The 15,016-nt window shown below is 37.5% G+C and overlaps 2 protein-coding genes, 1 long non-coding RNA gene and 1 other non-coding gene across 4 annotated transcripts; 2 read left to right on the top strand and 2 right to left on the bottom strand.

The window, feature by feature from the left end:
• Positions 1-574: 574 nt before the first annotated feature.
• Positions 575-5,236, bottom strand: LOC138045622 (vacuolar protein sorting-associated protein 37B-like). The gene is made up of 4 exons (XM_068892182.1): positions 4,923-5,236; positions 3,930-4,101; positions 1,752-1,834; positions 575-864 (listed from the first exon to the last, which is right to left on the bottom strand). The coding sequence occupies exons 1-4, from the start codon at positions 5,091-5,093 to the stop codon at positions 706-708; spliced, it is 585 nt and encodes a 194-aa protein (XP_068748283.1). The 5' UTR covers positions 5,094-5,236; the 3' UTR covers positions 575-705.
• A 386-nt stretch (positions 5,237-5,622) lies between these two features.
• On the top strand, positions 5,623-10,425 carry LOC138045621 (uncharacterized). The gene is made up of 4 exons (XR_011131630.1): positions 5,623-5,762; positions 7,070-7,176; positions 8,856-8,916; positions 9,603-10,425. It is a non-coding gene; the product is annotated as an uncharacterized lncRNA (long non-coding RNA).
• On the bottom strand, positions 5,995-8,544 carry LOC138045620 (uncharacterized). Its single transcript, XM_068892181.1, has 2 exons — positions 7,432-8,544; positions 5,995-7,340 (listed from the first exon to the last, which is right to left on the bottom strand). Exons 1-2 carry the CDS (start codon positions 8,410-8,412, stop codon positions 6,126-6,128), a joined length of 2,196 nt encoding a protein of 731 aa, XP_068748282.1. The 5' UTR covers positions 8,413-8,544; the 3' UTR covers positions 5,995-6,125.
• A 3,487-nt stretch (positions 10,426-13,912) lies between the features above and the next one.
• On the top strand, positions 13,913-13,985 carry Trnap-ggg (transfer RNA proline (anticodon GGG)). Its single transcript has one exon. It is a non-coding gene; the product is annotated as a tRNA-Pro (tRNA).
• Positions 13,986-15,016: the final 1,031 nt, after the last annotated feature.

The raw sequence follows: 15,016 nt of genomic DNA, 5'->3' as shown, positions 1-15,016 counted from the left end.
CTTACCCTTACCCTGACCCTTGGTCTTACCCTTACCCTCGTTTTAGAAACGCCAGTTCAAGCACCCAGTCTGATTCCATGACTTGTTTGTAGTTTCACTCTAAACAGCCGAGAGAGTTAGCCTTAATTTTTAAAGTTCCGTTAGTTATATGAATTTTTGTACAATTTGCGTATCACTGAGTTACAACTGCAATATGGTTAAAATTCTCTCACACTTTATGATTATTTAACATCAAATTTTGACCTCTTTGTTCCTCCTCGAGTTTTCCTCAGAAATATTTAGCTATTCCCTTTTTTCCTGATAATAGTCTTTAGCTTGAAATGATAGTTCTGCATACATTAATGTTAAATTAACTTCGTGTATGGTATGGTACCACAAAATAGCCCCCAAATTTATTATAGAACAGGGCAAGAAGTTCTTATCAGCTAACATGACCATATACATGTACGGGTATCAACAATATGCTTGGACCATGCACATCCATTAATGCTTCAAATGATGGGCATTTCTTTTTGCAGCCGACCTTGCTTTGAATTAGACCCGCATTTCTTATGGTACACCAGTGACACAATTATTGACCTTTTTGCACTGTCATAATATTATATATTTGTCAATAATATTATAAAAGACAAGATACAGAATCCTATTGGTTAAATTGTTTAAAGACCTAGGTAATCATGTCAAAATCTCTCTTTTTAAGCTGATCTAATATCTGTATGAATACTGTGATCTTCTACTCCGTAATAGTTCACTTAATTTTTCAGATTTTATTTTTCGCAGGTGATGAGTTGTTTTCTGACTGCGAAATGTCTGAATGAATTCCTCAACATTCATCTCTCCATCCATGAAGCTGTCAGCAGTTTTCTAAAATATAAAACATGTCACCACAAATTTAATAATTATTGTTATAATAATTAAACCATTAATAATAATAGTAATAACAATAATAATAATAATAATAATAATAATAATAATAATAATTAATAGTAATAAGTAGTAGTAGTAGTTTATTAAACTCTTTGGCAGTCTTACATGTAAAAAGGACTGAATTAGCGAGCTAAAATAAGTTCAAAGAAAATAATATTAACTACTAAATCTAAATAATCTAATAATACTAACGGTTAACTAGTTAGTAAAAAATTGATCAGCTCTTCTGGTTCTACACATGTACAATTAATAAAAAAGTTCACGTTATTAAACTGAGTCGGTTTCCAACACCCATGCAATCTAAGTAAGCTACATGTAGGTACCAGCTTTCTTTCAGTGTCAGAAGGAAAGTGAAAAGAATCTTTCCTTTTCTCCAGCCTGGTCAGAGCTATATGTACTGTAAATGTATTCTAATACTACTTTAGAAGTAAACATAAAGAATTGCTCAGAGGTTTCAATTATAATTGAAGTAAGATAACAAGAGCACTACTGACCAATGCATTCTAGTGAAAAGCCTGCTTTTGTAAGCTACAACGTCCAATGTATTCTTCTCCTGGAAACATTTTGAAAACAAGACATTTTTCCAGAATTCTGACCAGGCAGGAGAAAAGGAAAGATTCTTTTCTTCTGACACCAAAAGAAAGGTGTTAGCTTACTTATATAGATTCCGTGGGTGTTGGAAACAACTCAGTCTAATAACATGAACTGTTTTTTTTTTTTTTTTTTTTGTATTCTTGAAATGGCTCCATTAGGCTTCAAAATTAATGATAAAGGTGATCTCATCTGAAAAACTTAATGTTAAAACTTTGCACCTAGTAATGTACCTCAGCTTCTTCCTCAGCTTGTGCAGTGGAAGTTTGAAGAAGAGCCAGTGTTGTGTCCGGTGAATGTTGACTTGACAGAGCCTCTGTAGAAGAAAAACCCTGATCATATCACATGTCATAATTTTAGTGCGTTAATAAACTATACATTGAAAGTTTTGTCAACATACAATAATAATTATTATCATTCGATGTATTTTTTCCTTCCTTTTCATTGGCAGAGAGCCCACCACGTGACCTGCAAATAACTGTCTACAAATACCGCTAAGTGTTTTGCTGCAAATAATATTCTGCTCATGTGTAATTGAAACCACGCTCTTGTGTGAAAATGGCAGTTCGCTTTCCTGACCTTTCAGGAAAAGATTTCATTGTTGGGAATTGTGAAAAATAAAGTTAGTTAACTCAGTCATCAAATGATAAAACAATTATTGAACTCGGTTATCGCAAAATATCATGATTTGTCAGTGTCTCGTAGATAGATTATTTGCCTCAGCCTTCAGCTTCGGCAAGTAATTGATCTGCTCGCCACTGACAAATAACGATGTTTTGCTCAACCTCGTCCAATAATTGTTAATTATTATTCTTATTATTATTAATGATGAATGGTATATGAAATGAATCATATATGAACTGTGGATATGAAATCAGGTGAAGCTATGATCTTCGCAGTTATGAACACAATTTTTGCAATTGCGTAGAGAAGCCTGAAAAATTCAGGACTTCAACGGGGCTTGAACCCATGACCTCGCGATTCCAATTCATTTCATATACCATTCATCATTGATTCACTCCTCACGGGACCATTAGAACCCACAAATGACCAGCTCCCAACGTCAGTGGCTTCATAGCTCAGTTGGTTAGAGCGTCGCACCGGAATCGCGAGGTCACAGGTTCAAATTAAACCCTGATGAAGTCCTGAATTTTTCAGGCTTCTCTGCGCAATTGCAAAAATTGCGTACGTAACTGCGAAGATCATAGCTTCACTTGACTTATTACTATTGTTGTTGTTGTTGTTATTGTTATTATTATTATTATTATTATTATTATTATTATTATATACAGCAACAACAACACTTTATTCACTCTTGTACAAGCTTAAATATATATAAATACATGTATGAAAAAAAAAAAGAACTAGAATAGTGTACAAATATTGAGTGTGGAGGCTAATTAACTGAGTAGCTTTCAAATGGAAAACAGTGGACTTTGCAAGGCAGGCCTATGAATGAATGTAGGTTGATGAGCATTCTGATTCTAAATCAAGGAATTTCCATTGTGGTCAACCAGTTGGCCCAGTTGGTTGAGCATCAGACTGCTATGCAGGAGGTTGCAAGATCAAAACTTCGACCCAGTCAACACTAACTGAGGAGAGAGTGCCGCCTTTGTAATTGCATCTCTAACTGGTAGACTATCTAGTCTTCTCAGATATGGACAAAAAAGCATAGGCCCCATCTCACAACCCTTTAATGTTCATAACCCAGCGGGACGTAAAAGAATCCTCACACTTGCCGCAAAGAGTAGAGCATGGAGCTCCCAGGGCTGTGGTCTGTCCTCTGTGGCACATCATGGTTGGTAGGGTAAATTAGCTACACTAAACTACTCTAAAATCTGAGGATAAATACCTCTTACTAACCAAGTTCGAGGTCTGTACTGTAAGTTACGATCTGAATTTTTTCCTGTTGATTTATGGCCCAAGTGCGAAGAGCGCGGACCATAAATCAACAGGACGAAAACGAGGATCCATAACTTACAGTACGGACCGAGAAAACAAGGTTAGTAAGATATTTATTGTATCTCGGAGGTTAATCTGGCATGTGGGCAAGGAACCTACTCGAAGTCAAGCAGAAGGTTCAACCGCCACAAAGATTGCGGTGTCAAAATCCGAAAAACTAAATCTTCTTGGCTGTTTGAAATAGTTACTTGCAAGATTCAAACAGTTTTACAAGTTTATGTAACAGAAACGACAAGAAAAACCTGCTAGATAATGTTTTATCGAAATTTAAATTTAGTGGGCTGTAATTAAGCCAATCAGAGTGCACATACTATCTGAGAGATATGATAAATATAGATATGATGATGATGATGATGTCAGAGTTACAGGAGACCGGAATATTGTGTTTCTGTCCACTATCAACCTCATGACTTATCAATTAATTTACATGTATGTACATCACTATTTACCAAGTTTCTGCCAATTCTTATTAAACTCCTCCTGAATCAAAGCCTTGTTTTGATGGGCCTCAATAAGCAACTGTTTTTTCCTTTCCAGCGTTGGTTGCTGGGACAAGTTGTATTCTGCAAGGCTTCGGTTACTGGCCATCACAGTGTCTCGGTGTACAGCAATCTTTTTTACCTGAAGTTATGTGCAGGGAAATGATAATATTAAACCTTCTCCACCCAAGAGTGAGACTTACAGATTTTATTCTGGCTTACACCAGGAGATTTTACTTGTCAATTGCGGGTGCTTTAGACGTGAATGAGTTAACAACATCTAACTCAAAAACTATGTCCCTTTTAATGGCAAGCTAGAGTAGAGGAAGAACAACAAAAAAGCAATTCCTACAAAACACAATTCTGTCAAGCTTACAATGCAGCCTATGAGTGCGACAAAAGGATGTCACTGTTTTTATCACCTGGCTTACAATGTACAATCTTTCCAGCCCTTGAGGGCCATTGCATTGGAGTTAAATTTCGTAGGACTCAACAACTTTGCACATGTGGTACTATTACATGTATAATCATAGCCTCTGTCCAGGCTTCATTCTAGCCTAACAAACATTTGCCAAATTTCTTTGTGATATGATATGCAACTAATAAACGCAACAAAACAAACTATAAACTCTACTTCGCCATGACAGTCCTGTAAAGAAAACATATCAACGCCCAGCTGCTACTTACGTCTTCTATGTCAATGAGTAAATTCGTATTCTGACTCGTTTAACTTGAAGAAGCTAAGGGTATCAAATGCACACAGAATTGATCGGAGGTTTTTTAAATTCGAATGTATCAATAAACTGCACGCCCATAAGGGTCTAAGCCTACAATATACAGTTGTAATATCGCTTCTGATCGAATACAACAATTCATGATCAAACAGCTGAGTCAACGATTTCTTTGCCATGCTTTGGTCAATTCACAAATCAGACCAGACTGAAGGATAAAACACCATCTCACCTCTTCGTTATCTGAAATGAGATCATTAATTTGTGCCTCATTATCCAGAAGTTCTTGCAGTTCGCCTTTGTCGATGTGTTGAAGCAAGCTCACAATATCTTGAAATGCCTTCCCCTCGTTCAGCTGGGGAACATTGGCTGCTAATGAGGGAGCCCCGTAAAAACCCGACATCTCGTTCTTAAACTAAGATCACTCAAGATTCTTAAATCTTTAAATATGACAAGATCTTCCGACAAATTCAGATATTCCTGGTTGCAAATATTCGTTTTTTGATGTTTTGTATACATGTATGGCGCGAAGAGCGTTATTAAGCTTCGTAGCCTCGCCTCCTATTAGATCTGCGATAAGGCCCAACCTCGTTCCCAGGGTCTTCTCGGCTTTCAATATGGCGGCGGGTCTTGAGAAGACCCTGGCACACAGCAGATCACGTGATCAAGTTTGTCCATCGAGGATGGACAGACAGCGCTGAAAAATGACTGCGCATGTGCGAAGTTTGAAACAAACAATGCAAGATTCCGCGCGATTGTGATGAATGGTTCTGCGAAGTGAGTTCGTGTAAAAGCGAAGAGAATGGCTTTTATTGTCCAGCAGAAACGCGGTCATTTTCCAATCTTTGTTCGTAGCAACGTCAGCAGGACACTTTGAAATTCATAGGTCCATTCTTTTCACCGGGAAATCTTTGACAATATAACAAAAACGGTTTATGTTTTGAGCTACCTCGAGCATATATGGATCGATGTGAGCGCATTCAACTGCCATTAAGTTGCTTCACGTCATCTGGTTTTCTTCTGAGGGAAAATCCAATAATTAATGGAATTAAGAGCAGTAGTTCCAGTATAGGTAAGTCGAAAATTCACTTTTAATGATTTTAACGATGAAAAACAATTTTTTTGATATGAACATGTAAACTTTAGCCAAATACTTGCTGCTTATGTTAACTCAATCACACAAAACTCTTTGAAACATGTACTGGTCTGTCAAGAAAAATGACAGGAATTATGAAACAAAAACTAAAAGTTCTACATGGATATTTAGTCGGTACTCGCTCGATGAATTGTCTGATGTATTGGCTTACAGCATCTTAGACGTTGGTTGTAATTATTTACTGTAGCTCTGACTCCGGCGCATTCATTCACGTGCACTTTACTTGAGAAAACGGGATATCCATGTAGGGGTACATGTAAATGGGTTTTGAAAGAAAAATCAGAATTTGACAGATGTTACAGTTCCCAGGTTATGAGGGATCCTGCTCACAGCCTTAAACCAAGACAGCAATTCCCATGCTGCATTAGCTGGAGCCAAGGCCAAAAATGCTCCACTGGTTCCATGGAAATGGCTGTCAAAGAGAATAATTCCTTGCTGTGTTGGAATAAAGGCCACTGTTTTGTTATTGATAACATAGATGCAAGCAGTATTGTTGATATTACCAGCTTGATCAAAATAATGTGGCAAGCATGCAGATGGTACTGGCTCTTTGTTTATGCTGCAAGGTAATTCAGCAGAGATAGTGATGATGCCTGTAAGAGCTCTGGTTTGCCCCATGTTTAAGGCAGCTTCACGAACACCATAGAACTGCCCAGGGTTGCTAGTAAATTTGTCATAAAATTGCTGGCCAATCATAATGGCTGCAAGAACTCTGTACACCCATGTGTTGCTCAGAGGTTGACTAACAGTGAGAGATTCAGGTGAGCTAAAATACAGTTTGCTGAATGTAAGGGCAATAAAAGTACATGCATTGCTTGCTAGTCTTCCATTCAATGTAGACTGGGAATATTGTGGTGGGAAGTGCCAGCTTGTTATTTGGTGAGACCTGACAGGATGTACATGTATAGATAGCTGTTGAGCAAGAGAGTGTGAGAGGATTGTTGAGGACTGTGACTGGGAATGAGCATAGGATGCTTGTGCATTAGGGTGTTGTGGCTGATCAATGTCTCCAATAGCTGCAAGTGTGCAATCTACTTTCTGTTCCCAAAATTCAGAGGTGTAGTATTGTCGTGCATTGATATCATTTGGGGCATTCATAGTTACATTTTCTGTATTGTCTTCTGTCTCAGAGTTGCTTGAGTCACTATCTGATTCCACGCTGCCATTTTTTAACAATCCTTCATTGAACTGGTGAATTTTTTTTGTTATCATTTCTTTCAAAGGTTCTTTGCAAATACTGCAACAATAATCAGCTGGTAAACATGATGCATGAAAGGTGTGGTAGCAAGCAAGACGAACATAATCACCATCTTGGATACAGTTATTGCAGGTGGGCAGGTCACAGCAAAGTTGCAGCTTTGGCTCCTTGCCTTTGTCTTTACTCAAATTATATGCTAAGGGCATAGTCTTTGACTCGGCTGTAACCCCAAAGGTTGGGAAATGAAACTTTGGCCAGCTTTTGGCTTTTCCATTGCTTGTGCAATCTCCTGGAACCTACGTGTGTATAGCATAATTAATAAAGTGTTTTAATGTTAAAACTGAAATTAGTAACGATGATTTTCTGGTCCACTTCAACAATACTTACCACATGGGTTCTCTTCAAGTTTTTTGCTATTTCAGAAAACACTTGTAACATAAAATCTGCTGATTTTCCTGCTATCATCCAATAGTCAAAGCTTGACTCCCCTCGCATATATCTTGGTACAAATGTTTCGCAGAAGTTTGTGAGAAATCCACTTGTTGCTGACGTCTTGGCAACTTTTTCAATAGCTGTAGCATCGTCGCAGCTTTGAGTGTGAGCTCTCAAAAGAGAATGCCATATTTCTATCTTTTTTTCCACAAATAAGAAAAGCCACTGTTTTTTGCATTGCCAGTAGTTGGGTAAAGAAGCTTTTTGGTAGTCACAGTCACTTAGGAAAGATAAAGTAGATTTGTCATAATGCTTCCTACGCCAAATATTGAACAGTATAGCCATCTGAGCCATGACAGACATGTACAGTTCCAAGTCACCAGTCCTAAATATTTGGTACTGGAAATACACCAGTGGAATGACATCTTCAAGTAAAAATAGTGTTGAAACAAACTCGTAACTCTTGCATAGACCAAACTTGTTAAGCACCTTTTCACGTACCATTAGCCAACCCAGTAAAGCTGCAGTCACACACAGAGATGATTGGTGTGGCTTAGGCCTGTTTGGAAGAATTCCCCCAAACAAATAGGAGAACATTTTATTAAAAAAATGTTTAAATATAACAACAGTATCTTCTACTGCATTCAGAGAAACATGAAACTGCCCTTGTTCTGGAATAATTGATCCATATTTTCCACTGCAATTGTTTGCAATTAGTTTTTTTGGGTAATACCATCCAGGCCAGTCTGCTGGGAAGGGCAATAGATTTTTCTGTAAGTACATTTGGATGTTGGGATATTTTGTCAAGATGTGATCTATAGATTCCTTGTAGTGTTTCAGGCTTTTTAAGTCTTGCTCCCATTCCTCCAAAAGCTGGCATGTTTGTAGAGTTTCAAGATCTTCATCAATTGGCTGATTGTATACCCTGGGAAACATACATGTACAAAAAAATCTCAAAATAGCATTGCAGGTTCCAAGGTGTTGTGGATATGAATGTGTAAAAATAGTAGAATATTTTTACAATTTGACACATGTAATTCTTAATAATAATGGTGTAAATAAAATATGTAATAGATATATATCATGTGCTAATAATCATGAAAATGCATCTTTTTACTTGTGAGTGAACCTCAGTTTTGAAAGAAGGGTAGTTCTGGTATACCTTAAATTTTTCACCAGTTTGTGGAAATTGCCAGGATTTAAATTTTTCATTTCAACTGGAAGCTGATCAATGAAATGGTTTTTCATGTCTTGCAGCCCTTTGGTAATAAGCTTTACAACGGCATCAACGTCTGCTCCCCCAAGACAACACTTGTTTTCTCCCCTGATGGTTACAGTGACTTGTCGGTGTGGGCTGACATAGTTCTTTTTTATTGCAGGGATTCTTGGATGTATGTCCACCATGGAAGATGCCATGTGGGCTACCATTGTCTTTTTGAGGTCAGTAGGGACTGTGCCATGCTTAGTGTGGATGTTATGATAATCATCCAAGAAGTTGACCATGAAGTAGTCATGCTGAAAGCCAAAAAAGATTTTAATCCATGACATTTAACTACACTGAATAATTATTTTTATTATTTGTCTGAAAAGATCATAATACTGTATTTTTATGTCTAAAGTACAAAGTTCTTACATTGCATGGTGTAAACTTGTTTTGGCATGTGGTAGCATTACTTACTGCAAGAGCTTGTTGTATTTGCTCAGAAACATGAACGTTGTGGTCTTTGGACATGGTTTTCTTCATGTTCTGTACTGTCCTTGGATTCACCGAGTATCCTAAAACTGGTCCAGGTGATAAGCCCTGTAAGGACAGTCCACTAAGGGATGAATAAATTCCACTGTCTTTTTGAAGTTGACATGTCTTCTGTGACCTGAAATTGGCACAGTATTGCAGTCTGTATTACTGTCATAACAAGTCATGTTTACAATAATCCAATCTCTATACAGTTTGATATTGTAAATCACAAAAAGCACCATTGAGTTGTATCATTTCGGTTAACTAGACCCATTATTTAAGTAACAATTCTGCATTTATCCATCAAAGCCCAAAAATAAACTAAAAAGTTGAATACAAACCTGAAGTATGCCAAAATGTGTAATAGTGACACTGTTCGGTGTCTTTGCAGGGACTCCCTCTCTTGGGATACCCTCTGGTTGTCACGTGTTATTGAACTCAGCAGCAGGTCAAATAGTCCAGGGGAGTTTTTTTCACAGAATTCTCTCATTACTGTTGGATCATACAGGGGTACTTGTGGCTGGGTCTCATAATAGTGGAACATAGCAGTTTGACACTTGCTAACCAACTGGTCAAATGTAAATTCTGGAAATTGTAATGTACATAAAATTTATTATAAAGTTAAGAGCTGACAATACCTCTCGAACTTGAAACTACAATAACTTCTGTAGTTATATTTTTTTTGCAATGTACATTCTCTTTGGAGGTAATTTTATACCTGAAGTAGTTTCCTTTCCTTGCAGGGTTGTCTGGCTGTCATTGATGTGAATCTTTGATGCTGTATTGACCTACAAATAAAAGATCAATACGATTTTTTGTAGGCAATCATGTCTGTCTCTTTGTAATCGTTCCTTTTAATTAGTGTATGAAATCTATTCGTTATTATTGTTATCATTTATTTTCTTATTTTTGTCATTTTTCATTTTTTTATTTTATTATACCTGTCTATTTCCACACGATTCTGTAGAGATTTTATTGGCTACAGACAAATGAGAGGTTTCAGTCTGTCTCTGAAAGTAAAAGATATAAAAAAAATTTGACATCACAAGATTGTGGTTTGTAAAAGTTATTTGATGAGGAAGAATTGTTTCCTGTGACCGTTCATTAAATCTGTGGGATTTACCTGCACTTTGGCATTTGAGAAAAAAAAATGTGTATGCATTTTAATAGGCTTACTCCCTTGCAATTTAAATTAAACATTAAAAAAACATGTAGCTCATTCAATCATTACCTTTTTCGGAGGACTATAATCTTGTTCATTTTTGAACAGCTCATCTGCGGATTTCCTGCAGCTGGTGCACCATCTGACACCAGGACGGTAGCCACGCACTGTTTGCCCGATCCGATCGAATATTTTGTAGAATCTCTCCGGTATGTTTTGATGATGAAGCTCCTTTGAGTGCACAGGAAGTGGACATGCACAGAATTTATTTGATTCGCGGTAAATTCTGGTCCAGTGTAGGGTGCATGCCCAAGCATCTGTCGTACCACCAACGTACCTCGCTATTGCGATATTTAACTTTCTTATTTTCCCTTTGCATTCTTCTCCTGTTCTGGTTTTTTTATGAAACCAGCATGTTCGCCCACCGGAACTACCCTTCAACCACACGCACATAAACAACACAACCCGCGCGAGCAGCATTTTCGCGGCAAGAAACCCAACTTCGTAGTCAGTTTTCTACCAGTGTTCAGAAATGAAACTATGGTGTTCAAGAGATATTTTGTGTAACTGTTTCCGCACAGTCTTCAGAGTGAAGTCCAAGCTTATCCTTGCAAAATGGGTCTTATCCCAGGTGGAAAACCTCGGCGCTTTTCAGTTTTTTAAAAATGCCGCCATTTTACGTATATGTTGCTATGGATTCACATTGTCTTTCCCAGTCTCTCACGCGCGAGCTCGTGACCTGCGCAGTCATTTTTCAGCGCTGTCGGATGGACAAATATGCAAATTTTTTCAAAATGGCGGCAAGGAATAAGGTGAGAGAAATCTGGGTACGACAACTGCCAACGAAACAAAATGGAGTACGAAGGGGGAACCCAAGGCTGTAAAATTTGATGTAAGAAACCAAAAATACGGATGGATGAATGCACGAGCAACGAGAATGCGGTAGATGACAGAGAGATCTTGCTTTTCTTTTCATTTCATGTAATTTTAAACCAATGCAATTTTATAGACGGCTATTATTTCTCGGGGCTGTGATTTTTAAACAGTTTGGAAACAGCCATTGCATACAATTTCACAGACATTTGATTACCGTAAAATTCGGTGAGCTAAGGTTTAGTCACGGAGGTGTGTTCGCTGTCTTCCGTAATGTATAGTTTATATTGCAATCAATTAAACCTAATTATCATTTAAAATTTTTCATACACTTGAATGATTGTCTTTTTCTCATCGGTGAATATAAGCCTTCTGACAACGACTTTCCCCAGTATACATTGACCCAAAGCTATTTTCCTAAAAGGAAGTATTATTATACCACATATCTGTGGTACTTCATTTTCACAGTGAAACCATTAGATTGTCGTATTGTGGTTTTATCTCTCATCTCATCGATAGACTGCAAGTATTGTCATGTCAGTGTGAAATCAGTATTTTAATTGTCTTCTGATTGCCAACAGGGAACCACAGCATGTTTAGTGCCCACATTCTTACAACTTGTTATTGTAAATATATTTTGTGGTAAAGTTGACATAATCAAGCCAATGTACATTGTTGAACATGCTATTCCATAGGATTAGCAATCTGCTTCTTGCACTTTTCAAGCTATGAAAATAACTTTTCCATGTCTTGTCCTACCAGTGAAGACAATGTGATGTCTTGGAATGCTGCTCATGGAATCTGTTGAACCTAATTAAAAAAGGGCACAATTTGTGCAAGTCCTAAACATAAGCATCTCATGATCTTTAGCAGTTCTTGTCGAAGCCCACAGTTAGGGGTGGATCTTTGCTGTTTTATCAAACTGGCTTTTAATTTGCTGTTTTGGAGGCAGTGACAATGGCACGGTTTGTTTTATTTGCCTCCATTCCTTAAACTACATTTTTGTTTCGTTTCATTTACTCAGAAACGAATTGTATCTATTTAGACTTCAGGGTGAACTATTTACACAATGAAGTAGAGTGGCCGTTCAAAACAGAGTTTGTAATTGAACATCTAAACATCTATGAGATGTAAAAACAAACTTGTGAACATGTGAACCTGAAGTATAGCAAATCATAATGCTGACAAGCATGAAAGTGAACGAAATGGGTCATAAATTTGAAGTTTTCACTATCTGAATGATTTTCGGTTATATTAAAGGGATATATTGTTGAAAAACCCAAAGCTATCTCTCTTCATGGTAATAAGTAATGTAAACAATCTTCCCACTGGTGAGTTGTAGTAATAAATTGGGTTTTCCAGGAACCAGTTATTTTAAAGCTAGTACTGGTAACTTCCTAGGTTCACATGTACCACAAGTAATGGAAGATTCACAGAAAATGGAATTTGAAATTTTATGCTGTGGCATTTGAAGGAATAGTAGGTATTTGTAGACAAGTATCATTATGTTCTTCTCTTTTAATGGTTAATATTCCTTGACAGGCTTCTAACCGTTCAGAGAGTTTGCGTCCACATTTTTGTCCTTTGTTGAGAGTTTCAATTGACAAAGCGAAATATATATGACCGACCAAGTGACCCACACTACAGTATTTTATCTTTTCTCCTGCCCTTACCATTCCAGAAACAAAACACCGTTTCTTTTTGTGAAATAGTTTCTTGTTGCTGGTGAAGTTGCAAATTTCCTGTGCTTTGTCACCTTCAATTTTATTTCCCAATCCCCCTGTCCAATCCGCAATCTTCCCCCAAATCACTCGATGTACCACATCTTCAGACAGTAATTAAAATGCCACAATTTGAGCAATGCTAGAGAATATTTTCAAAGCATGTTTTGAAAATGAATAATTCAATTTAAATTATTGGAGTACAAGAAAACTCACAGGAGTGTGATGATAAACAAGTAATGTGTACAAATTTAAAGAATACTGTTTAATATACATATTTATATTTTTAAATCAGAAGAAGCAAAAAGTTGTTAGCGAATTGACAGGTCAATAAGACTTTAATGATAAGCCTTACAATTATTTTCAAGAATAATAATTATTGTTAAGACTTCACAATCTTAAATAACTCTCTTGGAAAATTACAAGATGACATGCATTTTGTTTGGGGTGAGGAGATTAATATTTTTTATTAATGAAAGTAAGAGGCAATGATGAAAACCGACCGAGCTAGATCTCTCTGTGCACCACTAGCTGAAGAGTGTGGAAGGGATGCTCTCATAACTGCGAAGATCATAGCTTCACTTAATTTCATATCCGCAGTTCATATATGATTCATTTCATATACCATTTCATCATTGATTCATTCCTCGCGTGACCATAAGAACCCACAAAAGACCAGCTCCCAAAATCAGTGTCTGCATAGCTGAGTTGGTTAGAGCGTCGCACCGGAATCGCGAGGTCACGGGTTCAAACCCCGTTGAAGTCCTGAATTTTTCAGGCTTCTCAAAGCAATTACAAAAATTGCTCTCATAACTGCGAAGATCATAGCTTCACTTGATTTCATATCCGCAGTTCATATATGATTCATTTTATATACCAGTTCATCATTGATTCTTTCCTCCCGGGACCATTAGAACCCACAGTTGACCAGCTCCCAACGTCAGTGGCTTCATAGCTCAGTTGGTTAGAGCGTCGCACCGGGATCGCGAGGTCACGGGTTCAAACCCCGTTGAAGTCCTGAATTTTTCAGGCTTCTCAAAGCAATTAGAAAAATTGCTCTCATAACTGCGAAGATCATAGCTTCACTTGATTTCATATCCGCAGTTCATATATGATTCATTTCATATACCATTTCATCATTGATTCATTCCTCGCGAGACCATTAGAACCCACAGATGACCAGCTCCCAACGTCAGTGGCTTCATAGCTCAGTTGGTTAGAGCGTCGCACCGGAATCGCGAGGTCACGGGTTCAAACCCCGTTGAAGTCCTGAATTTTTCAGGCTTCTCAAAGCAATTACAAAAATTGCTCTCATAACTGCGAAGATCATAGCTTCACTTGATTTCATATCCGCAGTTCATATATGATTCATTTCATATACCATTTCATCATATCCTTCTATATATAGAGCGATCGCTATGCCAGAGGTCTTGAAAAGCCAACGTAGCTTTAATTCGAATCGAGGCCTGATGTAGATCACCGTGCAACGTGAAAAAACGGTGGATTGTTTTTGACTGTTATGCTTGTTAATTTGCAGCTGCTTCTTACGGAACAGCTACAATTTTGAAAATGATTTAAACACGACTTCTGTTCTTCTTCTGGCCCTCCTCACTAGCCGCCATCTTTCTTTCGACATTAAACCAATTAGAGTTCATGTGAGAAAAGCACCAATCAGCGATCTTTTTAGTTCACTGTGTGCCAGGGTCTTCTCAAGACCCGCCGCCATATTGAAAGCCGAGAAGACCCTGGGAACGAGGTTGCGATAAGGCCCATTTTTAGCTTCGCCCATACAGGCGCGTAGCGTCCTATACGCAAATACGCACGTGCGTAATTGAAGTGACCAGAAAATTTTGAACTTTTAAGCAATTGTTTCTATTTTTAACATTTTACTTGTACGCAATCAAGATTTCCTTATGAAAACACCACTTTGATTAAGTTCTAAAAACTAAAACAAAAGCTATACCATGTTCTCACTTAGTTTTGCATTGACTTTTTTTACACTAAACAATGCAGTGTTGTTTGGTCAGCGTGCAACAAAAAGGCGAAGTT

This window comes from Montipora capricornis, chromosome 4, assembly GCF_036669925.1.
Source record: "Montipora capricornis isolate CH-2021 chromosome 4, ASM3666992v2, whole genome shotgun sequence".
NCBI lineage: Eukaryota > Metazoa > Cnidaria > Anthozoa > Scleractinia > Acroporidae > Montipora > Montipora capricornis.
The sequence above is the reverse complement of the archived record's forward strand: the minus strand, read 5'-3'. Positions and strand labels throughout refer to the sequence as shown.

Bases quoted from the DNA above. Each gene is read 5' to 3' on its own strand.
- LOC138045620 (XM_068892181.1), bottom strand. From the start codon at position 8,412: ATGTTTCCCAGGGTATACAATCAGCCAATTGATGAAGATCTTGAAACT. The intron at 7,341-7,431 runs GTAAGTATTGTT...ATACACACGTAG, and splicing joins ACTTGAAGAGAACCCATGTG to GTTCCAGGAGATTGCACAAG.
- LOC138045622 (XM_068892182.1), bottom strand. From the start codon at position 5,093: ATGTCGGGTTTTTACGGGGCTCCCTCATTAGCAGCCAATGTTCCCCAG. The intron at 4,102-4,922 runs GTGAGATGGTGT...ACATAACTTCAG, and splicing joins TCATTTCAGATAACGAAGAG to GTAAAAAAGATTGCTGTACA. The intron at 1,835-3,929 runs GTAAATAGTGAT...TTTCTTCTACAG, and splicing joins TAAGAATTGGCAGAAACTTG to AGGCTCTGTCAAGTCAACAT.